Below are 27114 nucleotides of genomic sequence, written 5' to 3'. Positions count from 1 at the left end.
GGAGGCCAGGGCACAAGATAGTGAGCACAGGAGAGCCAAACAATGCAAACACCAAAAACAAAGCACTTGTCACCATCTGAGTCAAACCTGAGACTGATGGCCACTCTGCTAGCCCACTGTAAGCTCCCCAAGAACAGCAATTTCTGTGTTTGTAACTGGTGATATGGAGAGTCTTTCTGATGTGAGGTCTAGTCCTTGCCAATAGTTCAACTGAATCACAGAAGCTCCCTTTTGAAAGAGGGTTCTTAAAAGCTTTGAAAAAGCCATGCAGCATCTTCATTTCTACAAAGCCCACATTAATGTGGAAATAGCTGCAGAACAGACTGATACTGGTTACAAAACATTCCACCAAGGGAAAGTGTTCTTTGGCCATACGTTAAAAAAAAAAAAAAAAAAAGGCTTATTGTTCATTTTCATAATTCTCTAACAACAAAATCTTCACACTTTTTTGTGTATAAAGTTACTGTAGGCAGACCTTGCTCTGCTGCTCAGAAGGATGTCTACACAGCTCTAAGAGTTTGTTGAACATCTAAATGAAAAACCCCTGAACTTTGCAACTTAAGAGCTGGCCTGCTCTTCCCTTCTAATAACCACCAATGTTTCATCAGAAGAGTCACCAGGAAGCTCTTTGAGGGCTCTTCACTACTCCCCAAGTGGACAGCATCTTTGTGAGCACAGGCATGGTTGGACAGACACATGCAGCTCCCAAGACCCAGAGCACCTGCTGGTGCCGTGACACACAACCACAGTGCATCTAGGAAACTCAGCATTTTTCCTCCTTTAGTTCTTGTAGGGAAAAAAAGACATCCACAAAGAAGAGAAGCTTAGAACTGTCCAGGAACCAGTGGATTTCTGGGAGGTGACCACCCCTTGTTAGCGTGTCAACTGTATGTCAGTGGCACCTCTGGACTGCCACAAATTACAGTTACTCTGTAAGTCCCGCCTATATGTGCAGTGATGCAGATGCACTCACACGCACAAGACTGAAGGAAAGAAGCCACACACAACAAAGTAAGGGCAGCCCAACCTAGTTTATAGCCAAGGGGCCGAGGCCAGGTGCTTATTTATGCCCGGGGATTGTATGCAAGGGTTTATACATTCCTGGGCTTATCTGTATATTTTGCTACCTGTATACTTGAAGAAAAACAATATTTTCCGCATATAATTTGCTTAGCAAGTACCTTTATATACCGTACAAGTACTAATTATTGCTTGAACTATGAAATAGAAATCAAAGTTCAAGGATGAAATGCTACTTAAAATGTTAACTTTTCCTTCCTCAAGAGGTCCTTACACTTACTCAGTTTTGATAAATTCATACGTACATTTGTGACACTCAATTTTCTACCTTTCAAAAAGCCTTCTTTCTTAAAGAAGGCCTTTCTAACCAAGTTTTATTCATTTATTTAATTATTTATTTTTTGGTCTTTTCTGAAACGGGATCTCATTACTCAGTTCAAGCTGCTCACACTGTAACCCACTGGCCTAGAACTCACAGTGATCCTCCCACCTCAGCCTTCTGAGTGCTGGAACTACAGGCATGTGCCACCACGCCTGGCTTTAACCACACTTTTACACAAGCAGTTCACACATTTTCTTTGGATCACTCAACCCCTCCAAGTTAGGGGTTGTACTATGCTTTCCTGAAATTTTAAGTTGAAACCACCCTGTATGATTAGGAAGCAGCACGGAAACATTAGCAGGCTACTGCTTTTGTGGGCTCTGCCTTCCTCCTCCACAGAGGGCACACAGAGCCTCTGTGAACATACCTTTTTCAATGTGGGTGGAGCCGAAGGGCTGGTGAGCCACAGGGTTTCCTGGATGGCCAGCCGCAGCTTCAGTCTGTGCAGAGGGTGGCTGATGCCAATCTCTTGCTGGATCTGTCTGTCTGACAGAGCTGACATGATGGCCCCACTTTTCACATTTGCTCTGCAGGCAGCCACATAGCAAGCAGGCATCCCAACCCAGAGCTAGAAAGAAGAATGAAAAGACCAGAACATCAGGTAGAGACAGGAGATGCACGACAAGCTTGTGTCATGTAGCATAGGTCTCTGTAGTAAAGGGATGTACCTCCAGCCATTCAACCACGGTTGGCCCGTCCCACTGTGAAAATGGTAAGCCTTGCCTCTGGGCTTCCTCCAGCAACTCAGGCCTGTGAAAAAGAAGACATTCAAATTAAAGAAGCACTGTTACACATCCAACAAGTTAATGGAACAGTCTCTGAGCATTTTCAAAAGTATAACACATATTCTCAGTTACTTTTATCTTCTACAGTTTTAATGTTATTAACATCATCCTTGTAATGACAGTCACACACATACTATGGAGAATGCCTGAGTAAATAAAAAATGCTACAGAGTTCTCTTGATTCCCAGTCAAATCACCATTACTTCAGAGAATTGAAGAATTACTACCAACTTATAAAACTCAAGCAGAATTTTCATATCCAAGGTAGTAAGACAATTAGGGGAAAACATGAAACCCTACTTCAACAATGAAGAAACAGTATCTAGGAAGAGGAAACCACACCTCAGTTGAGACATCAGTGCCTAATTTTGTGAGAGACTTTAAAAAACAGTGTTTTTGGGGGGTGGTTGTGGTTTGGGGAATGTTGAGACAAAGTCTTGCTATGTATGTAGTCCAGGTTGGCCTCAAACTCTGTGTAACCAGTCTCCCCCAGTGCTTGGATTATAGATGTGTTTCATACTCCCAGCTGTAATGCAGACTTTTAACCACAAAAAGATTATCGTCTAATACAGCAAACAAGTAACAGAGGACAGTTTCTATTGTACACTGCTCTTTAAGTAAATGGGTACTTGCTAAGTCACTGGGTCATTCTGTGGTTTTAACCCATTGATCTCTTCTTTAGCCAGCCATTCAACACCTCCTTCAATGCCGAATGTATCACCAGCACAGAAACTCATGCAATACCAAGGCAGTACTGCAGGGAAGTGGGTAGGTGAGTCTTGCATGCACTCCGTAATGTGATTTGAGGTTTCATATATGCTTTATTTCTAAAGACTCAAGTCACACTTTTACTATACTAACATCTCTAAAAGTGATTTGTGTAACACAGTTATGTGAAACAGTAACATTGTAAGCATGGTAAGTCTGACATTAGAACACAAAGGACAAGTATGTTTCAGATACACAAAAACCCTAGTCAGTCTCAGTCAATCAGTCTCTCTTCCCCTTTTCTTTCTTTTGGAAACTTATGTTCCTAAGTAAAATGTTTCATATACAATTTCAACTAAGAGTTCCTTAAGTTACCACTAAGCTTACAGGAACAATCACCAGGGAGTAACTGTACCAGAGAAGGCAGCAAATGTGTTATCTCAGATGAAACAAGAAAAAAACAAGAAGAAGAAGAAGAAGAAGAACAACAACAACAATTTTCTAGTTGAAACAAGCAAAGCTATTCACAGAGAAACAGATCAGCAGAAGAGTGCTCCTAAGTACAAGAAGTAGTAGGCTACTGTCATGGTTTATGTCTGTGGCCCCCAGGCCTCATGCATTTTCATTGTGCATTTGTGATGGTTCATTGTCTAGTGCTTGGATTCATGGTGTCAGTGTTACACCCACATAAGAGTGGAGCCAGGATATGATGTAATGGTAGGAAGAAAGTGTATCTTGCTCTTTGCCTGTTCCTACTTGCTGTTTGCAGCCACCATGAACTGTGACCCAGCCATGCCCACCTGCCTTGGAGCCAACTGAGTGTGGACTGAAACCTCCCAAAACTGTAAGAAATAACCTTTTCCTTTCCAAACTTGGGCTTCAGGTATTTTGTCTCAGCAATGAGTAAAAAGTAACTAAGACGGAATTTGGTACCGAAGAATGGGGTTGTTTGCTGTGACTATACCTTACCATGTTTTTCAAGAAATGGCTTTGGAAATGGCTTGTGGGCAGAGTTTGGAAAGGTTTGGATGTGTTGCCTGGATGCATAGAGCTAGAGCAGCTTAGGCAGTTCTGTAGAGGAGATAGTGGTCACAGCTCAGGAGACCAGAAGGCTGATAGGAAGCCTGATGGTAAAGACCAGGCCTGGGAGATTTCTGCTGGGAAGAAGGACTGCAGTGATTGTTGGACTCCCCATGATGTGAGTTATGGGTTGGCAGAAAGTTGTCTACATTTTGCTCATGTCCAGAGACTTTGCCTGAGACTGAAACAAAGGGCAATGGACTGATTAATCTTGAAAAAGAAATTAAAAAGCAATCAAATGTTGAGTCTGTGGCATGGCTACTGTAGAGGGCTTTTAGCCAGCTTTATGTTGCAAATCAAGAGGAAAGAGCCCAGCGGGATAATTTGCAATACTGTGAGTTTGGCCAGAAAGAATATTTCAGGAAGGCTGTGGATTGTAAAGACAGTGGAGATTCTGATGGCTGAGGGAAAACAGAGAAATAAGAAAGATGGGCCGGGGGCATCCCAGGAAGCAGGTCCCCACCCTGTGCAGCCTCACTGCAAAGGTAAAAGAATTTTTTCAGAGGAGAAAGCTGCAGAGCACCAGGTTCCAGAATGGCGACAGAGACCACATGAGTTTCCAGAATGGTGACAGGCCACATGAGGTTCCAGAATGGTGGCAACATAGAGAAGCTTTTCCTCACAATCAGTTAAACAGAGCCCTGTGATCCAGGCAACTGACCCCTACAGCCAAGAGAGAGAAAAGCCTGAGTACTGCTCTAGCTAGCAGCAAACCTTGGCAACATCCACATGGTGCTGATCTTAGGTGCTAGGAAAATGCACAAATTCTGAGGGTAAGATGGCTTCTACCTCTATTGCAAAGGGCCTGGGAGGCCAAGCTGTGTGCCCCTGAGAGGGCAATTTGTGAAGACATAAAGGTGAAGCCAAAGGTGCAGTGGAGACCCCAAAAGTTTGGAAAAGCCAGAAACATGGACGATCCAAGGAAAGCTCCAAAAAGCAAGCAGAGAGGATTTAAGAGAAAAGCTGCAGGAGGTGAAATCCCTGGAAGTGCCTTGGGGGTGGAATCACACAAGCCTTTTGGAGCTTGTAACCATATTGCTTCAGATGCAGAGCAAGGAACTCTAGGACTTAATGTTCATCCTGCTGGATGTTGGATTTGCTTTGTTTCCAATGCTTTATATTCCCCTGTTTGTAACTTTTGGAATAGTAATGTTTATTTTGTGCCTTTGCATTTGAGAAATGTTTAAACTTGTTTCATTTGTACAGGGGTTACAGTTAAGAGTTTGCCATAGATCATGGAGGAGACATGGGACTTGGACTGTTCAGCAATGCTGAAACTTAAGACTTTGGAAACTCTTGGTGGTGGACTAAATGTCTTTTGTATAAAGGATGTACAAGAGTCCTGGGGGCCAGGGGAGGAATGTCATGGTTTATGTGTGTGGGCCCCCAGGCTTCATGTATTTGTATTGTGCATTTGTGATGGTTCATTGTTAGTGCTTGGATTGATGGTGTCAGTGCTATACCCACAGAGGGGTGGAGCCAGGATGTAATGTAATGGCAGGGAGAAGGTGTGTCTTGCTCTTTGCCTGTTCCTGCTTGCTGTTTGCAGCCACCATGAACTGTGGCCCAGCCATGCCCTGGAGCCAACTGAGTGTGTGAAACCTCCAAAAACTGTAAGAAATAAACCTTTCCTTTCCCAACTTGGCCTTTAGGTATTTTGTCTCAGCAATGAGTAAAAAGTAACTAAGACAGCTACCAAACCTGGCTACAGAGCTGCTATGACTCATTTAAGGAAACAAGAAACACACACACACACACACACACACACACACACAGAGAGAGAGAGAGAGAGAGAGAGAGAAAGAGAGAGTGTGTGACAAACATACAGAGAGACAGACAGACAGACAGACAGACAGACTGACCCCAAGAAGCAGTGTAAATCCATTTCTGGGTAAAGATCTGAAATTCTGTAATATTAAGTGAGGGTCTGTCCTGGATGCTCTGGCCAGGCCAGGGAAGAGGAAGACTACTGCTGTAGGTCAGAAGCACTTCTAGATTATGTGCCTATTCAAATAGACTAAGTAAGAACTATGTCCTCAGTAGTCTAAAAATGATTTTGTTGGTGTTTTCATTATTTTTGATGGTACTGGGGATGGAACCAAGCACTCATTGAACTAAACCGCCAGCCATTTGTACTATACTTTTTATCTTGAGACAGTTTCTTAAGTTGCCTAGAACAATGGCATTGTCATCATAAATGACCCTCCTGCCTGGACCTCCCAGGTAGCTCGGATGATTAAAGGTACATACCACTGCACAGCTGTAATTTGTGAAAGTACATACCAGACATGTACTGCAAACAAGAACAAGGCCCACTACCTGAAGCTTGGTATAAACTGCTGTTGCCTTTACATCCTTCCTCCTCCTTACACCTGCATCCAGATGCAGCAGTGGGAGTGGTGTGAAGGTAGCAGAAGTAGGATGATGCATTCAAAAGTCATGTGACGTTAGGAAATAACACAGAAGACCCTGGCTGGGGAGTTGGCCCAAGTTCCACCTACAGGTAGCTACACCTCCCCTACCAGGTAGTTTGTGGACTACGAGATTGGGCACCTAACCTTGGTTAACACGATAGGTGGGCACATTAGAGTCCAGTTTTCTTGAGAGTTGTTCCCAAAAGTGTACAGAAGGATCCTGTGTTAAGATGCAGAATCTGGAGCCTGCAGACACTTCTGCGCACCTCTACTCTGGCTCTTTGCAATGTTTGGTGATATGCACAACTACCTTCCTTTTACACTGGGTATTGAAACTGGATCTCTTTTGCTTGCTACTGCACATACTTAGTACAGACACCCATTTGTCCAAATCTGTGACCTCCAAGAACTAAATGGCTTCACAGTGTTTACTCACCTACCTGACTATCCACTTAGGTAAGGTTATCCGTCTACCCATATGATTAGTTTGGAATAGGAGAACCACCTATTTCCTCCCCCTCTACTAAAGCTGCAAACACTTAAGCTTTAGCAACATTCATTCTTTTCTTGCTCAACTTCCCAAATAATAACTCTTCCAGCTCTGAGCCCCAAAGCTTCAAGCAAGGTAATCAAGCTGGGTATGGTGGCATCATCTATAATCCAGCATGTGGGAGATGAAGGCAAGAGGATTACCATGAATTCAAGGCTAGTCTGGACTACATACGGAGCCCCCAGGGGAAAAAAAGGAAAAATTTAAAAAGAGCAAATAAAAACATAGTAACCAGTGGGGGGGGGGCATACTCTGCAGAATGTCCATCATCTGTCCACACTGAATAGCCACCAAGGGCATCTGAATAATATGTCAGTAATCCTAGATGTTGATGTGTCATATCCATCAACTCCAGAAGAAAACCCCTTTGGTTTCTTCTGATATTTGCTTGCTCCTGGGCTGTGAGATATCATATCCCAATAGATGTGACAGGCAGGCCAAGCTGGGGCCCTTTGCAGAAGGTGGCTGGGCACTAGATTGCTCTGTTCCTGACATTGTCAGAGCTTCTTTTCTTCAGCTTATAGCTTCTCCCATAGAACCAAACACTAGACACCAGGGTTGATTTTTATAATATCTGCTCTAATGCCAGGATGATGGTACACACCTGTAATCCCAGCACTTTGGAAGCTGAGGCAGGAGAATTGCTATGAGCTGAAAGTCAGCCTGGGTTACATAATGATTTCAAGTCCAACCTGAACAACACAGTGAGACCCTTTTTTAAAAAAAGAAAAGGAGGCCAGGAATTTAGCTCAGCAGCATAGCACCTGCCTGGCAAGTGCAAGGGCATGAGTTTGATCCCCAGTACCAAAAAAGGAAAAGAAACCAAACACACACACACACACACACACACACACAAACACAGAGTATCTGCTCTAATGCAAACTGATATGGGAACCTTCCTGCCTTTAAATTAGAGACTGGGGGCTGAGTGTAGCTCATTAGTAAAGCACTTGCCCAGCCTTCACAAGGTGCTATGTTTGATCTGCAGCACCAACATGTATATACATGCACACATACATACATACATACATACATACTGTTGGAGGAGGCAGCTATTTTAGATTCTGTCATACTAATGATGGAGCTCAGGGCTTTAGCATACTAGGAAAGTGTTCTACAGCTATGCTGTATTCTCTTGGACCAAAATACACTAAATTCTCTGGGGAACAAATGCGTAAAATAAAAGTTACGTGAAGGCCAGGGATTTAGCTCAGCAGCTTAAGGGCCTGCCTGGCAAGTGTGAGGTTGTGAGTTTGATCCCTGGTACAAAAAATGTCATGTAATCTATGAATTATGATATATTTTATAATGTAGGCAAAAGCACAATGGTAAAGCTGCCCTTCATTTCAAGAAGCTTGTGCGAGTTTCTGCAGAATAAACATTATCTAAGTGACATATAGCAAGAACTTTAACTCTCCATAGTAAATACATGACTGTATTTCCAAGAGATGGGACACTTTTCAACTTCAGGGGTCTTGCACAAGGGCTAAGGAGACCCTTTCTCATGGCTGCAGCTCAGGCTCACATTTCACATGCTAGTCACACTGTGAGGAAGAGTACTGGGGACCAGTGTGTTGTTTTGACAAGTGAGGAATGGAAGCAACTTTTCTCACCAAACAGAAATATACTCTTGGGAAGTTTAGCAGAGAACCCAAAGCTGGTAACACCAGCACTCCACACTATATGATTCAGAGTACCACTGAGTATGGCTCCATGTGTAACCAACTTCCCACAGCAAATGCACCACAATGCCACGCAACCGGAAGGAGAGCACTACAAAGACAAAGGTGAGTTGGAGATCCATGTTTTGAAACTTCACACAGCATTCTATGAGCTGATGAACGGACTCCAGTCTGAGTCATGCTGATAGTTGCATTGACTACTGAGCACCTCAAGTGTCAGCAGAGCATCAAATTCTTCCAGTAATTCTCAGAGAGCATGAGTTCAGCTGGTCAATATGTGCACTGAGTCCTGGGAACCCTCCTTCAGTCAATGTGATAGGCTAGTGGTTCAGCGGCAAGGAGCATGGCCTACAGCCAAGTTAGGGCTCATCACAAGAAGTACTGTATTTCTGAGAAAGTACCAAAGTGTTGAACTGTACTCTGTATTCACAGAACAGTTTTTTATTACATCAAGAATGCTCAAAGTAGCTGGATGTGGTTGTGCATGCCTGTAATTCCAGCACTTGAGAGGCTGAGGCAGGAGGATCATTGTGAGTTTGAGGTCAGCCTGAGCTACAAAGTGAGCTCAAAGCCAGCCTGAACTGCATAGTGAGACCTGTCTCAGAAAAACAAAAACAAAACAAAAAAAAAAACAAAAAAACAAAACAAAACAAAACAATAATGCTCAAAGTATTAAACTGTACCCTGTATTCACAAAATACTTTTTTTCTTCAAATCAATTACAATTCAGGTTATCTGACAGATATCACAAAACTGCCCACCATAGTCAGATGACTACTTTAGAATTTTCCCTATGAACTTTCTACTATGGTTGAGAAATCACATATGCATCCCACATAGAACTATAAAGTACAGAGCAAAGACCCATTCTTAGACACCTTGAAACAGCCACAACAGATGTTTGGAGTAAGCAGCATAAACTTGAATCTCCTTGCTACCGAGAAATCTCCCTCCCTACCACCACACACACACACACACACACACACACACACACACACACACACACCTGTAAACATGCATGCCTGGTGTGCAATTTAATCATGTGTTTGGGCAAATAATTCAAAGCCTGTCCTGAGGGTGCACACACACTTCTTGAGAGTTAGAAAGTCAATTTTTACAACAGGGAAACATTTTGGTTTTCTGTTTTTTGCTTTTATTGTGGTACTGGGGATTGAACCTAAGGCCTTAATGCATGCTAAGAGTACTACACTACCGAGCCACATCCCCAGCAAAATAGCCAAACATATTAGGAAAATTATTTCTTCTCTTCCATGAAACATAAACTTCAGAAGGCAATGGGGTGAATGATCAAGCTGTGCTGCTGTTGTTTTTATTACATTGAAATGAGCACGTGAAATAAAAGGCACTGGCAAAATCTAGGCAACACTATTTCTTTAGCATGGTTTCGAGAGGGAAAATGACTAGCTTTAATATTAAGCTCCACAAAGCCAACTGCTCATTGCTTAAATTATTATAAAAGACTTTTACACAGTTCAGATTTTGTGGTTAAATGGTACTATAAAATTCTATTTACAGAGCACCAAAGATTGAGTATTTGTATAGAATGTTTCCATAACAGAATTTCACCTGCAATGGCATGTCATCACTGTTGAGCTGCTTAAAACAGTTACTATGGCCAAGTGCGGTAGCACATGCCTGTAATCCCACCACTTGGGCAACTAAATCAGGAGGACTGCTGTGAGTTCAGTCCAGCCTGAATTACAAAGTATGATTCTTGTCTCAAAAAATAAATGAATAAAATAAAAAACAAAAGACTCATTATAATATGAAAAACTTCATATATAAGTTAGCTATGAAATAAAAGACAGACAATAGAAGAAAAAAGTTATTGTAACTCAGCATGGAAAATATATCTAAAGGAATACTTCGACTTAGTACAATTGTGTTCCATCTTTTATATGTGTTTTGGCTTATAGTCTGGTATGTTTGATATATATATATATATATATATAATATATATTGATATTGATATATATATCTTATATATATATATATTTCTTTTTAATAGTCTTATTTTTAATCTGTATACATGACAAGGGTTTATAAGAGAAATGCATGAATGGGATTCTGGCAAAATACAAGGATGGTGGAAAATAAAGAATAGAAATGTGTCATGGACATGTATCAACTCCCAAGAACCAACATGATTATTATGTACTGCAAACACATACCAATAGAAGTTTAAAAAAAAAAAGGCAGTCATGAATTCAGAGAAGACAACTAAAATGAGTGAGATTTCATAACTTTCCAGCAGAAAGGGTTCCTAGGGATTCGAGTGCAACACTAGTGTCAGGGCCTTTGCACTCTGAGTTCCACACAGTACTGGCTTCACTGAGAAGTGGACACCTGATGTTTCCCATATACAAATTTATCCAAGAACCCACCAACTTTCACCTTTTCTCAAGACCAGTGTGCCCATCTTACCTTAGGCTTTCAAACTTTCCCTACTGTCAAGTTCAAATTGTACCTCTTAGACATTACATACTGTCTGATTTTGTTGCAGAAAGCTTTTTGATTGATATTTTATTAATCATCTCACTAGGAAAATGTCTCAACCTATCTAGTTCACTTATAACTCTAGTTTTGGGTGTGATCAGCTTACACAACCAATCCTACATCAGAGAAGTGTACATACTTCCCTGATATGTTGGTGCCTGTGCTCCCCTATGCAAAATCATTCGGAACATATATTATTTTCAGAATCTATCTTTATGTGGGCCTAGGGATGGTATGTCAAGCCAGTACGCTCTCACTTATACTCCACTCCTCAGCCCCTTAAGATTTAGTAGAGGATTATAGTTCAATAATACACTGTAAAGTAGAGATCCAATCTCAGATAAAATGTAAAATTATATCACGGTAAATGCTTCTGGAGGACCACTTGTGTAAACAATAGAAGTCACCACAGTGACCTTAATTATAGCTTATTTAGGACTTGTGTCCATGTTTTAAAACATATACATGCACATATATAATTCTATCAAACTGAGAAAAAGCCACACGATGCATGAACAACTGTAACAGTCATTTGACAGTTGAGAAAACTGAAGCCTAAGCTAAATAATGTTGTCAGACAGCTAACTAGAGAATTAACCAGGATTCAGCGGCCAAAGCTCAAATGGCCAAGCCTAACTATTACCCATTCTATCATCTAGAGAGACAACTCTGCAAAGGAAGACTGAGAATACACATGTGAGTTCAGTCAAAGTTTCCAAATGTCCTCTGTTCTCCAGACATGATGGCTTAAAACAGGCTTTAGGTCAATGGAGGCAAACCTATGGCATGCATGTTGCAGCAAGCTCTTTGTACCACTGAAAGCTCTATCACTGCTTTAGGTTCATCTTTCAAAAGACAATGTATTTACAATAGCTAGAAATTACACTTAAAATCAGCTAAGAATGATGGTTAACTCAGAAAACTGTTTCATGAGATGGAGAAATAACAAAAAGCTTACTTTTTTTGAAGTTGATGATTTTTTTCATCCTTTCCTCCCAATTTGCTAAGTTGGAAGGCATCCTGAGATGAGTTTTCCGTTTCAGAAACAACGGCTACAAAAGAGAAGAAAATTCCCCAAATTTAGAGTAAATTAACAGGGCAAAGTTTCATGTTTCACAAATAGGAAGAAGATTCTGCAGGTAGAGAGCTGAATAATTTCTGAAGGGTAAGCTTCCGAGCAAACACATATACATGTTCAAGCGTATAAATTAGCACATAAGAGGGTTATTCATTCACGCCAAATGAATGTCCACTGCTCTGCTCTGGTTCACATGTGGGGAGACTGGGCTGTCTGGAGAATGCTCAGCCATGACTCCTCGTGGGCACTGGACACCTGCAGCAGGCACATAGGAAAAATCTCACGCTCTCCCAATCCCAGCAGTTAGGACAGCTGCCTAAAACCGGCCCACCTTGTCTTGGTGATTCTTTGCCAGTTTGTCCAGGCGGACCCTTTTCCTTTTTGCCAAACAAACAACCAGTGGAGGACTTGATGCCCTTCTTCTTTGGGGCTTTGTGGGGCGAGTCCTGCCTGCTGTCACTGGTACTGGGATTGTTCACAGGACCTTCCTGGGAGCCTGTTGAGCTTCAAAGAAATAAAATGGATTTTTACCACCCTCTTCCCAGATCCACAGTCCATTCACACATACAAGAACAGTCTGCATTTTTAACATTCCTACCTTCAACTTCCTAAAAAACGTTTTGAGTCTCTTACACACAGTACAATATGCATTGTGATGCAGGGTCCCAGTAATGCTTCCACAGACCTGTGTCTGGAAAGCCAAGATTCTGATGTGCTCCCTGCTCAGAGCAGGCCTGTACTCTAGCCTGCCTTGTTTGGACACATAAGGGAACACCCTCTGCAGGGGCCTTGCTCAGGCACTGAGGGATGCACTCAGTCAACAGGAAAGAAAACAAGGTCTCAGAAGCCTGACTGTAATTGTAACTTATTTAGGAATTGTGTCCATGTTATAAAACATATACATGCACATATATAATTCTATTGAACTGAAAAACAGCCACATGATGTATGAACAACTGTAACTGCCATTTGACAGTTGAGAAAACTGAAGCACAGGATAAGTAACTTTGTCAGAGACACACAGCTAACTAGAGAATTAACCAGGATTCAGCGGCCAGAGCTCAAATGGCCAAGCCTAACTATTACCCATTCTATCATCCTGGGAGACAACTCTGAAAAGGTAGACTGAGAATACATGTGTGAATTCAGTCAAGATTTCCAAATGTCCTCTGTTCACCAGACATGATGGCTTAAAACAGGCTTTAGGTCAATGGAGGCAAACCTATGGCGTGCATGCTGCAGCAAGCTCTTTGTATCACTGAAAGCTCTATCACTGCTTTAGGTTCATCTTTCAAAAGACAATGTATTTACATAGCTAGAAATTACACTTACAATCAGCTAAGAATGACTGTTAACTCAGAAAACTGTTTCATGAGATGGAGAAATAACAAAAAGCTTACTGTTTTTGAAGTTGACGATTTTTTTCATCCTTTCCTCCCAGTTTGCTAAGTTGGAAGGCATCCTGAGATGAGTTTGGTGTTTCAGAAACAACAGCTACAAAAAAGAAGAAAAGCCCCCAAATTAAGAGTAAATTAACATGGCAAAGTTATATGTTTCACAAATAGGAAGAAGATTCTGCAGGTAGAGAGCTGAATAATTTCTGAAGGGTAAGCTTCCGAGCAAACACATATAAATGTTCAAGAGTATAAATTAGCATATAAGAGGGTTATTCATTCACGCCAAATGAATGTCCACTGCTCTGCTCTGGTTCACATGTGGGCACACTGGGCTGTCTGGAGAATGCTCAGCCATGACTCCTCGTGGGCACTGGACACTTGCAGCAGGCACATAGGAAAAATCTCAGGCTCTCCCAATCCCAGCAGTTAGGACAGCTGCCTAAAACCGGCCCACCTTGTCTTGGTGATTCTTTGCCAGTTTGTCCAGGCAGAACCTTTTTCTTTTTGCCAAACAAACGACCAGTGGAGGACTTGATGCTCTTCTTCTTTGGGGCTTTGTGGAGCGCATCCTGCCTGCTGTCACTGGTACTGGGATTGTTCACAGGACCTTCCTGGGAGCCTGTTGAGCTTCAAAGAAATAAAATGGATTTTTACCACCCTCTTCCCAGCTCCACAGTCCATTCACACGTACAAGAACAGTCTGCATTTTTAATATTCCTACCTTCAACTTCCTAAAAAACGTTTCGAGTCTCTTACACACAGTACAATATGCATTGTGATGCAGGGTCCCAGTAATGCTTCCACAGACCTGTGTCTGGAAAGCCAAGATTCTGATGTGCTCCCTGCTCAGAGCAGGCCTGTACTCTAGCCTGCCTTGTTTGGACACATAAGGGAACACCCTCTGCAGGGGCCTTGCTCAGGCACTGAGGGATGCACTCAGTCAACAGGAAAGAAAACAAGGTCTCAGAAGCCTGACTGTAATTGTAACTTATTTAGGAATTGTGTCCATGTTATAAAACATATACATGCACATATATAATTCTATTGAACTGAAAAACAGCCACATGATGTACGAACAACTGTAACTGCCATTTGACAGATGAGAAAACTGAAGCACAGGATAAGTAACTTTGTCAGAGACACACAGCTAACTAGAGAATTAACCAGGATTCAGCGGCCAGAGCTCAAATGGCCAAGCCTAACTATTACCCATTCTATTATCCTGGGAGAACACTCTGAAAAGGTAGACTGAGAATACATGTGTGAATTCAGTCAAGACTTCCTAATGTCCTCTGTTCTCCAGACATGATGGCTTAAAACAGGCTTTAGGTCAGTGGAGGCAAACCTATGGCGTGCATGCTGCAGCAAGCTCTTTGTATCACTGAAAGCTCTATCACTGCTTTAGGTTCATCTTTCAAAAGACAATGTATTTACATAGCTAGAAATTACACTTAAAATCAGCTAAGAATGACTGTTAACTCAGAAAAATATTTCATGAGATGGAGAAATAACAAAAAGTTTACTGTTTTTGAAGTTGATGATTTTTTTCATCCTTTCCTCCCAATTTGCTAAGTTGGAAGGCATCCTGAGATGAGTTTTCTGTTTCAGAAACAACAGCTACAAAAAAGAAGAAAATTCACCAAATTTAGAGTAAATTAACATGGCAAAGTTATATGTTTCACAAATAGGAAGAAGATTCTGCAGGTAGAGAGCTGAATCATTTCTGAAGTGTAAGCTTCTGAGCAAACACATATAAATGTTCAAGCGTATAAATTAGCATATAAGAGGGTTATTCATTCACGCCAAATGAATGTCCACTGCTCTGCTCTGGTTCACATGTGGGCAGACTGGGCTGTCTGGAGAATGCTCAGCCATGATTCCTTGTGGGCACTGGACACCTGTGGCAGGTACATAGGAAAAAGCTCATGCTCTCCAAATCCCAGCAGTTAGCACAGCTGCCTAAAACCGGCCCACCTTGTCTTGGTGATTCTTTGCCAGTTTGTCCAGGCGGACCCTTTTTCTGTTTGCCAAACAAACGACCAGTGGAGGACTTGATGCTCTTCTTCTTTGGGGCTTTGTGGAGCGCATCCTGCCTGCTGTCACTGGTACTGGGATTGTTCACAGGACCTTCCTGGGAGCCTGTTGAGCTTCAAAGAAATAAAATGGATTTTTACCACCCTCTTCCCAGCTCCACAGTCCATTCACACGTACAAGAACAGTCTGCATTTTTAATATTCCTACCTTCAACTTCCTAAAAAACGTTTCGAGTCTCTTACACACAGTACAATATGCATTGTGATGCAGGGTCCCAGTAATGCTTCCACAGACCTGTGTCTGGAAAGCCAAGATTCTGATGTGCTCCCTGCTCAGAGCAGGCCTGTACTCTAGCCTGCCTTGTTTGGACACATAAGGGAACACCCTCTGCAGGGGCCTTGCTCAGGCACTGAGGGATGCACTCAGTCAACAGGAAAGAAAACAAGGTCTCAGAAGCCTGACTGTAATTGTAACTTATTTAGGAATTGTGTCCATGTTATAAAACATATACATGCACATATATAATTCTATTGAACTGAAAAACAGCCACATGATGTATGAACAACTGTAACTGCCATTTGACAGTTGAGAAAACTGAAGCACAGGATAAGTAACTTTGTCAGAGACACACAGCTAACTAGAGAATTAACCAGGATTCAGCGGCCAGAGCTCAAATGGCCAAGCCTAACTATTACCCATTCTATCATCCTGGGAGACAACTCTGAAAAGGTAGACTGAGAATACATGTGTGAATTCAGTCAAGATTTCCAAATGTCCTCTGTTCACCAGACATGATGGCTTAAAACAGGCTTTAGGTCAATGGAGGCAAACCTATGGTGTGCATGCTGCAGCAAGCTCTTTGTATCACTGAAAGCTCTATCACTGCTTTAGGTTCATCTTTCAAAAGACAATGTATTTACATAGCTAGAAATTACACTTAAAATCAGCTAAGAATGACTGTTAACTCAGAAAAATGTTTCATGAGATGGAGAAATAACAAAAAGCTTACTGTTTTTGAAGTTGACGATTTTTTTCATCCTTTCCTCCCAATTTGCTAAGTTGGAAGGCATCCTGAGATGAGTTTTCGGCTTCAGAAACAACAGCTACAAAAAAGAAGAAAATTCACCAAATTTAGAGTAAATTAACATGGCAAAGTTATATGTTTCACAAATAGGAAGAAGATTCTGCAGGTAGAGAGCTGAATAATTTCTGAAGGGTAAGCTTCCGAGCAAACACATATAAATGTTCAAGCGTATAAATTAGCATATAAGAGGGTTATTCATTCACGCCAAATGAATGTCCACTGCTCTGCTCTGGTTCACATGTGGGCAGACTGGGCTGTCTGGAGAATGCTCAGCCATGATTCCTTGTGGGCACTGGACACCTGTGGCAGGTACATAGGAAAAAGCGCATGCTCTCCCAATCCCAGCAGTTAGGACAGCTGCCTAAAACCGGCCCACCTTGTCTTGGTGATTCTTTGCCAGTTTGTCCAGGCGGACCCTTTTCCTTTTTGCCAAACAAACGACCAGTGGAGGACTTGATGCTCTTCTTCTTTAGAGCTTTGTGGAGTGGGTCCTCCCTGCTGTCACTGCTGCTGGGAACGCTCACAGGACCATCCTGGGAGCCTGTTGAGCTTGAAGGAAAGAAAATGGACTTTTACCACCCTCTTCACAGCTCCACAGTCCATTCACATGTACAAGAAAAGTGTGCATTTTTAATATTCCTACCTTCAACTTCCTAAAGAATTTTTCAACTCTCTTACACACAATACAATATTCATTGTGATTCAGGGTCCCAGTAATGCTTCCACAGACCAGTGTCTGGAAAGCCAAGATTCTGATGTGCTCCCTGCTCAGAGCAGGCCTGTACTCTAGCCTGCTTGGTTTGGACACATAAGGGAACACCCTCTGCAGGGGCTTTGCTCAGGCACTGAGGGATGCACTCAGTCAACAGGAAAGAGAACAAGGTCTCAGAAGCCTGACTATAATTGTAACTTATTTAGGACCTGTGTCCATGTTTTAAAACATATACGTGCACATATATAATTCTATTGAACTGAAAAAAAACCACATGATGTATGAACAACTGTAACTGCCATTTGACAGTTTAGAGAACTGAAGCACAAGCTAAGTAACTTTGTCAGAGACACACAGCTAACTAGAGAATTAACCAGGATTCAGCGGCCAGAGCTCAAATGTCTAAGCCTAACTCTTAACCACTCTGTCCACTAGGCAGACAAGTCTGCAAAGGGAGACTGAGAATGAATGTGTGAGTTAAGTCAAAATTTCCAAATGTCCTTGGTTCTCCAGACGTGATGGCTTAAAACAGCCTTTAGGTCAATGGAGGCAAACCTATGGCGTGCATGCTGCAGCAAGCTCTTTGTATCACTGAAAGCTCTATCATTGCTTTAGATTCATCTTTCAAAAGACAATGTATTTACATAGCTAGAAATTACACTTAAAATCAGCTAAGAATGACTGTTAACTCAGAAAACTGTTTCATGAGATGGAGAAATAACAAAAAGCTTACTGTTTTTGAAGTTGACGATTTTTTTCATCCTTTCCTCCCAGTTTGCTAAGTTGGAAGGCATCCTGAGATGAGTTTGGTGTTTCAGAAACAACAGCTACAAAAAAGAAGAAAAGCCCCCAAATTTAGAGTAAATTAACATGGCAAAGTTATATGTTTCACAAATAGGAAGAAGATTCTGCAGGTAGAGAGCTGAATAATTTCTGAAGGGTAAGCTCCCGAGCAAACACATATAAATGTTCAAGCGTATAAATTAGCATATAAGAGGGTTATTCATTCAAGCCAAATGAATTTCCACTGCTCTGCTCTGGTTCACATGTGGGCAAACTGGGCTGTCAGAAGAACGCTCAGCCATGACTCCTCGTGGGCACTGGACACTTGCAGCAGGCACATAGGAAAAATCTCAGGCTCTCCCAATCCCAGCAGTTAGGACAGCTGCCTAAAACCGGCCCACCTTGTCTTGGTGATTCTTTGCCAGTTTGTCCAGGCAGAACCTTTTTCTTTTTGCCAAACAAACGACCAGTGGAGGACTTGATGCTCTTCTTCTTTGGGGCTTTGTGGAGCGCATCCTGCCTGCTGTCACTGGTACTGGGATTGTTCACAGGACCTTCCTGGGAGCCTGTTGAGCTTCAAAGAAATAAAATGGATTTTTACCACCCTCTTCCCAGATCCACAGTCCATTCACACGTACAAGAACAGTCTGCATTTTTAATATTCCTACCTTCAACTTCCTAAAAAACGTTTCGAGTCTCTTACACACAGTACAATATGCATTGTGATGCAGGGTCCCAGTAATGCTTCCACAGACCTGTGTCTGGAAAGCCAAGATTCTGATGTGCTCCCTGCTCAGAGCAGGCCTGTACTCTAGCCTGCCTTGTTTGGACACATAAGGGAACACCCTCTGCAGGGGCCTTGCTCAGGCACTGAGGGATGCACTCAGTCAACAGGAAAGAAAACAAGGTCTCAGAAGCCTGACTGTAATTGTAACTTATTTAGGAATTGTGTCCATGTTATAAAACATATACATGCACATATATAATTCTATTGAACTGAAAAACAGCCACATGATGTATGAACAACTGTAACTGCCATTTGACAGTTGAGAAAACTGAAGCACAGGATAAGTAACTTTGTCAGAGACACACAGCTAACTAGAGAATTAACCAGGATTCAGCGGCCAGAGCTCAAATGGCCAAGCCTAACTATTACCCATTCTATCATCCTGGGAGACAACTCTGAAAAGGTAGACTGAGAATACATGTGTGAATTCAGTCAAGATTTCCAAATGTCCTCTGTTCACCAGACATGATGGCTTAAAACAGGCTTTAGGTCAATGGAGGCAAACCTATGGTGTGCATGCTGCAGCAAGCTCTTTGTATCACTGAAAGCTCTATCACTGCTTTAGGTTCATCTTTCAAAAGACAATGTATTTACATAGCTAGAAATTACACTTAAAATCAGCTAAGAATGACTGTTAACTCAGAAAAATGTTTCATGAGATGGAGAAATAACAAAAAGCTTACTGTTTTTGAAGTTGACGATTTTTTTCATCCTTTCCTCCCAATTTGCTAAGTTGGAAGGCATCCTGAGATGAGTTTTCGGCTTCAGAAACAACAGCTACAAAAAAGAAGAAAATTCACCAAATTTAGAGTAAATTAACATGGCAAAGTTATATGTTTCACAAATAGGAAGAAGATTCTGCAGGTAGAGAGCTGAATAATTTCTGAAGGGTAAGCTTCCGAGCAAACACATATAAATGTTCAAGCGTATAAATTAGCATATAAGAGGGTTATTCATTCACGCCAAATGAATGTCCACTGCTCTGCTCTGGTTCACATGTGGGCAGACTGGGCTGTCTGGAGAATGCTCAGCCATGATTCCTTGTGGGCACTGGACACCTGTGGCAGGTACATAGGAAAAAGCGCATGCTCTCCCAATCCCAGCAGTTAGGACAGCTGCCTAAAACCGGCCCACCTTGTCTTGGTGATTCTTTGCCAGTTTGTCCAGGCGGACCCTTTTCCTTTTTGCCAAACAAACGACCAGTGGAGGACTTGATGCTCTTCTTCTTTAGAGCTTTGTGGAGTGGGTCCTCCCTGCTGTCACTGCTGCTGGGAACGCTCACAGGACCATCCTGGGAGCCTGTTGAGCTTGAAGGAAAGAAAATGGACTTTTACCACCCTCTTCACAGCTCCACAGTCCATTCACATGTACAAGAAAAGTGTGCATTTTTAATATTCCTACCTTCAACTTCCTAAAGAATTTTTCAACTCTCTTACACACAATACAATATTCATTGTGATTCAGGGTCCCAGTAATGCTTCCACAGACCAGTGTCTGGAAAGCCAAGATTCTGATGTGCTCCCTGCTCAGAGCAGGCCTGTACTCTAGCCTGCTTGGTTTGGACACATAAGGGAACACCCTCTGCAGGGGCTTTGCTCAGGCACTGAGGGATGCACTCAGTCAACAGGAAAGAGAACAAGGTCTCAGAAGCCTGACTATAATTGTAACTTATTTAGGACCTGTGTCCATGTTTTAAAACATATACGTGCACATATATAATTCTATTGAACTGAAAAAAAACCACATGATGTATGAACAACTGTAACTGCCATTTGACAGTTTAGAGAACTGAAGCACAAGCTAAGTAACTTTGTCAGAGACACACAGCTAACTAGAGAATTAACCAGGATTCAGCGGCCAGAGCTCAAATGTCTAAGCCTAACTCTTAACCACTCTGTCCACTAGGCAGACAAGTCTGCAAAGGGAGACTGAGAATGAATGTGTGAGTTAAGTCAAAATTTCCAAATGTCCTTGGTTCTCCAGACGTGATGGCTTAAAACAGCCTTTAGGTCAATGGAGGCAAACCTATGGCGTGCATGCTGCAGCAAGCTCTTTGTATCACTGAAAGCTCTATCATTGCTTTAGATTCATCTTTCAAAAGACAATGTATTTACATAGCTAGAAATTACACTTAAAATCAGCTAAGAATGACTGTTAACTCAGAAAACTGTTTCATGAGATGGAGAAATAACAAAAAGCTTACTGTTTTTGAAGTTGACGATTTTTTTCATCCTTTCCTCCCAGTTTGCTAAGTTGGAAGGCATCCTGAGATGAGTTTGGTGTTTCAGAAACAACAGCTACAAAAAAGAAGAAAAGCCCCCAAATTTAGAGTAAATTAACATGGCAAAGTTATATGTTTCACAAATAGGAAGAAGATTCTGCAGGTAGAGAGCTGAATAATTTCTGAAGGGTAAGCTCCCGAGCAAACACATATAAATGTTCAAGCGTATAAATTAGCATATAAGAGGGTTATTCATTCAAGCCAAATGAATTTCCACTGCTCTGCTCTGGTTCACATGTGGGCAAACTGGGCTGTCAGAAGAACGCTCAGCCATGACTCCTCGTGGGCACTGGACACTTGCAGCAGGCACATAGGAAAAATCTCAGGCTCTCCCAATCCCAGCAGTTAGGACAGCTGCCTAAAACCGGCCCACCTTGTCTTGGTGATTCTTTGCCAGTTTGTCCAGGCAGAACCTTTTTCTTTTTGCCAAACAAACGACCAGTGGAGGACTTGATGCTCTTCTTCTTTGGGGCTTTGTGGAGCGCATCCTGCCTGCTGTCACTGGTACTGGGATTGTTCACAGGACCTTCCTGGGAGCCTGTTGAGCTTCAAAGAAATAAAATGGATTTTTACCACCCTCTTCCCAGCTCCACAGTCCATTCACACGTACAAGAACAGTCTGCATTTTTAATATTCCTACCTTCAACTTCCTAAAAAACGTTTCGAGTCTCTTACACACAGTACAATATGCATTGTGATGCAGGGTCCCAGTAATGCTTCCACAGACCTGTGTCTGGAAAGCCAAGATTCTGATGTGCTCCCTGCTCAGAGCAGGCCTATACTCTAGCCTGCCTTGTTTGGACACATAAGGGAACACCCTCTGCAGGGGCCTTGCTCAGGCACTGAGGGATGCACTCAGTCAACAGGAAAGAAAACAAGGTCTCAGAAGCCTGACTGTAATTGTAACTTATTTAGGAATTGTGTCCATGTTATAAAACATATACATGCACATATATAATTCTATTGAACTGAAAAACAGCCACATGATGTACGAACAACTGTAACTGCCATTTGACAGATGAGAAAACTGAAGCACAGGATAAGTAACTTTGTCAGAGACACACAGCTAACTAGAGAATTAACCAGGATTCAGCGGCCAGAGCTCAAATGGCCAAGCCTAACTATTACCCATTCTATTATCCTGGGAGAACACTCTGAAAAGGTAGACTGAGAATACATGTGTGAATTCAGTCAAGACTTCCTAATGTCCTCTGTTCTCCAGACATGATGGCTTAAAACAGGCTTTAGGTCAGTGGAGGCAAACCTATGGCATGCATGCTGCAGCAAGCTCTTTGTATCACTGAAAGCTCTATCACTGCTTTAGGTTCATCTTTCAAAAGACAATGTATTTACATAGCTAGAAATTACACTTAAAATCAGCTAAGAATGACTGTTAACTCAGAAAAATATTTCATGAGATGGAGAAATAACAAAAAGTTTACTGTTTTTGAAGTTGATGATTTTTTTCATCCTTTCCTCCCAATTTGCTAAGTTGGAAGGCATCCTGAGATGAGTTTTCTGTTTCAGAAACAACAGCTACAAAAAAGAAGAAAATTCACCAAATTTAGAGTAAATTAACATGGCAAAGTTATATGTTTCACAAATAGGAAGAAGATTCTGCAGGTAGAGAGCTGAATCATTTCTGAAGTGTAAGCTTCCGAGCAAACACATATAAATGTTCAAGCGTATAAATTAGCATATAAGAGGGTTATTCATTCACGCCAAATGAATGTCCACTGCTCTGCTCTGGTTCACATGTGGGCAGACTGGGCTGTCTGGAGAATGCTCAGCCATGATTCTTTGTGGGCACTGGACACCTGTGGCAGGTACATAGGAAAAAGCTCATGCTCTCCAAATCCCAGCAGTTAGCACAGCTGCCTAAAACCGGCCCACCTTGTCTTGGTGATTCTTTGCCAGTTTGTCCAGGCGGACCCTTTTTCTTTTTGCCAAACAAACGACCAGTGGAGGACTTGATGCTCTTCTTCTTTGGGGCTTTGTGGAGTGCGTCCTGCCTGCTGTCACTGGTACTGGGATTGTTCACAGGACCTTCCTGGGAGCCTGTTGAGCTTCAAAGAAATAAAATGGATTTTTACCACCCTCTTCCCAGATCCACAGTCCATTCACACGTACAAGAACAGTCTGCATTTTTAATATTCCTACCTTCAACTTCCTAAAAAACGTTTCGAGTCTCTTACACACAGTACAATATGCATTGTGATGCAGGGTCCCAGTAATGCTTCCACAGACCTGTGTCTGGAAAGCCAAGATTCTGATGTGCTCCCTGCTCAGAGCAGGCCTGTACTCTAGCCTGCCTTGTTTGGACACATAAGGGAACACCCTCTGCAGGGGCCTTGCTCAGGCACTGAGGGATGCACTCAGTCAACAGGAAAGAAAACAAGGTCTCAGAAGCCTGACTGTAATTGTAACTTATTTAGGAATTGTGTCCATGTTATAAAACATATACATGCACATATATAATTCTATTGAACTGAAAAACAGCCACATGATGTATGAACAACTGTAACTGCCATTTGACAGTTGAGAAAACTGAAGCACAGGATAAGTAACTTTGTCAGAGACACACAGCTAACTAGAGAATTAACCAGGATTCAGCGGCCAGAGCTCAAATGGCCAAGCCTAACTATTACCCATTCTATCATCCTGGGAGACAACTCTGAAAAGGTAGACTGAGAATACATGTGTGAATTCAGTCAAGATTTCCAAATGTCCTCTGTTCTCCAGACATGATGGCTTAAAACAGGCTTTAGGTCAATGGAGGCAAACCTATGGTGTGCATGCTGCAGCAAGCTCTTTGTATCACTGAAAGCTCTATCACTGCTTTAGGTTCATCTTTCAAAAGACAATGTATTTACATAGCTAGAAATTACACTTAAAATCAGCTAAGAATGACTGTTAACTCAGAAAAATGTTTCATGAGATGGAGAAATAACAAAAAGCTTACTGTTTTTGAAGTTGACGATTTTTTTCATCCTTTCCTCCCAATTTGCTGTGTCGGAACGCATCCTGAGATGAGGTTTCTGTTTCAGAAAGAACAGCTATTAAAAAATCAGAAAAGCTCCCAAATTTACAGTAAATTAACATGGCAAAGTTATATGTTTCACAAATAGGTTGAAGGTTCTGCAGCTAGAGAGCTAAATAATTTCTGAAGGGTAAGCTTCCAAGCAAACACATACAAATGTTCAAGAGTGTAAAGTAGCACTTATGAGGGTTATTCATTCACGCCAAATGAATGTCCACTGCTCTGCTTTGGTTCACACATGGGCAGACTGAGAAAGCAGACTGGGCTTTTCTGGAGAACCCTCAGCCATGACTCCACGTGGGCACTGCGCACCTGCAGCAGGCACACAGGACAAAGTTCACGTTCTCCCATTCCCAGCAGTTAGGACAGCTGCCGAAACCCCACCCACCTTGTCCTGGTGATTCTTTGCCAGTTTGTCCAGGCCGACCCTTTTCCTTTTTTCCAAACAAACGACCAATGGAGGACTTGATGCCCTTCTTCTTTGGGGCTTTGTGGGGCGAGTCCTGCCTGCTGTCACTGCTACTGGGATTGCTCACAGGACCATCCTGGGCACTTTTTGATCTTGAAGGAAAGAAAATGGACTTTTACCACATGCCCTCTTTAGAACTCCACAGTCCACTCACATGTACCAAAACAGTCTGCATTTTTAATATTCCTACTTCAACTCCCTGAAGATCCTTTCCAGTCTCTTACCCACAGCACACTATGCATAGCAATGCAGGGTCCCAGTCATGCTTCCACAGACCTATGTCTGGAAAGCCAAGACTCTGATGTTGCTCCCTGCTCAGAGGAGGCCTGTACTCTAGCCTGCCTGGTTTGGACATCTAAGGGAACACCCTCTGCAGGGGCCTTGCTCAGCCAGTGAGGTTTACACTCAGCCCTCAGGAAAGAGAACAAGGTCTCAGAAGCCAGAAGAACTGGAATTCCACCTTCCCTCTCAGCAGCTCCTGCAGGCTGGTTCCTTGGATCCTGCTCTCCTGCAAAGTGAGAGCTGTACTATCTCTCAGGACACTGTGGAGACCAATGTGCCTGCTTGATCATACTGCCTGGTATGGAACAAAAGCTTCTAAGAGCAAGTGTGGAAAACAACAGTCTATAAGTAACCAAGCCTTCATGGCCTCCTGATGGAACATGCTTCCTAAAGGGATAGGGACAATGTGGGACTCTCAAGAGCTTAGAAGACCCAGAGTGTGGGAGGGTACCTGAGAGGCACCGATTGTCCACAGAATAGCACGATCCAGAACCTGCCACATCCGTGTGGCAAATTCTTCACCAGGAATAGAAAGAAAGTTCTTAAAAGAAGTGAGTGTGTGGGATCTGAAGAAATGGAGCTTTTCTCTCAAGTGCTAATTTCAAATAATTCCTATTCTTTCTAAACTTTGCCCAAACAGATGGCCTTTTCCACTGGATGTCACTACAGCCGCAGAACAGGAGAACACATTCTAGGTCTAACGTTTAAATAATCACAACCAAATGAGCTTGCTGAGAATTCTTTAAAAACTTGGTTTTTCTCACAGGAAAAGATTAATAGATGTTCTTAAAAACTAAGACAAGCAGGTTTCTCAGGGGTCTGGTGGCCTACGAGACCTGCTCCTTACTTTTGCATGTCCCTGATGTCCTCGTGGCTGACTATTTGCAACGCCCCCGTGTGCAGCCTGTCTAGCTGAAGGGACTTCGGAGAGGAGAGAGGGGAAGTTTCACATTTTATCGTTGTCTTGTCATCTCGTTCTTCTTCTCTGCAAGCTAGCAACTGAGGAGTGAAAAAACAACATCAGCTAACAGTACATTATAAGAAAACACATCACATAGGCTTTAAATAACATAAACTGACTCAAAACCTATTAGCTAAACTTTCTACCTGTCCTGAGAAGTCGCATTTTAATTGAATGCCAACCTGAAGGCCTGTTTGTCTGGGGGAAATGGACCACATAGCAGAGAGAGAGCAGGGCAGGCTGACCTATAGCCTTCCTTCATGGAAGCCCCGGGAAGCCCAGGGACAGCATCACCCCCCCTTCAAGATTCTGTTCTCCGTACAACCTCAGGTACCTCTGAGGATAGTTACTGAGGGACAGTGAAGTCCTAAACGAAGCCTGTTCACTGCACTTTATCACTTCAGGTTAACAAAGTTACTCTCATTACTGAAGAGCCTGTGACACATATCTTCAGTTACTGATGTCACTCAAAGGAACACTAGTGGGGGCCGAAGCCTCAGGGAAACTGTCAATACTTTTACCTCTAGCAAGAAACAAGACAAGGACAGCATGAGCGAAGACCCAAATATGCATGTGTGTGGCTTCTGTTTCTCACTGTGTGGACCAAATGTTATGAGCAGAAGCATTTGCATGCAGCCTAAAACCCTACTTCCATGTGGCTTCATAAAATAATCCTGGGTTTTGGGTTTGCATATTATCTTTTTTTGAAGTCCTGCAATGTCTCCAATGTTTTGCTTTTATTGGTTTTGTTCTTTAATGTTTTCAGTTTTATTATAACTGATGATATAGGCAATTCTTTTTAAGATAGCAAGAGGCATTATGGTAACCAATGATCATCACTTTGTCTTCCGTTTTTATATTATGTACTATATCCATTCTTTTGATTTGACTGACTCTGTTTTGTTATGTCACATTGGATTTTATTCTCTTCAAATAGAAAGTAATAAGAACTGTGGGAGTAATAAAACCCAAAATGTATAATTGTCATAGTAAAAAAGAGAGGAAAAGAAAGTGCTCTAAAGGATATAATTGCATGTATATTTAAGTGTATAAGATAGATAACCATAT

At 42.2% G+C, this 27114-nt stretch overlaps 1 protein-coding gene across 1 annotated transcript in view; it reads right to left on the bottom strand.

The window, feature by feature from the left end:
* The window catches only part of LOC101789014 (liprin-alpha-1-like), a 62937-nt gene that overhangs the window by 14595 nt on the left and 21228 nt on the right, over window positions 1–27114 (bottom strand). The window contains exons 7-11 of the mRNA XM_063230346.1: window positions 25933–26084; window positions 24619–24895; window positions 12097–12218; window positions 2071–2152; window positions 1770–1970 (exon numbers count right to left, since the gene is read on the bottom strand). Coding sequence (XP_063086416.1) covers window positions 1770–1970; window positions 2071–2152; window positions 12097–12218; window positions 24619–24895; window positions 25933–26084 — 834 coding nt within the window. The remainder of the gene's footprint in view (window positions 1–1769; window positions 1971–2070; window positions 2153–12096; window positions 12219–24618; window positions 24896–25932; window positions 26085–27114) is intronic.

This window comes from Cavia porcellus, unplaced genomic scaffold (assembly GCF_034190915.1).
Source record: "Cavia porcellus strain 051 isolate PalLab524CR breed Dunkin Hartley unplaced genomic scaffold, mCavPor4.1 scaffold_18, whole genome shotgun sequence".
NCBI lineage: Eukaryota > Metazoa > Chordata > Mammalia > Rodentia > Caviidae > Cavia > Cavia porcellus.
This window is presented reverse-complemented; position numbering and strand designations above follow the sequence as displayed.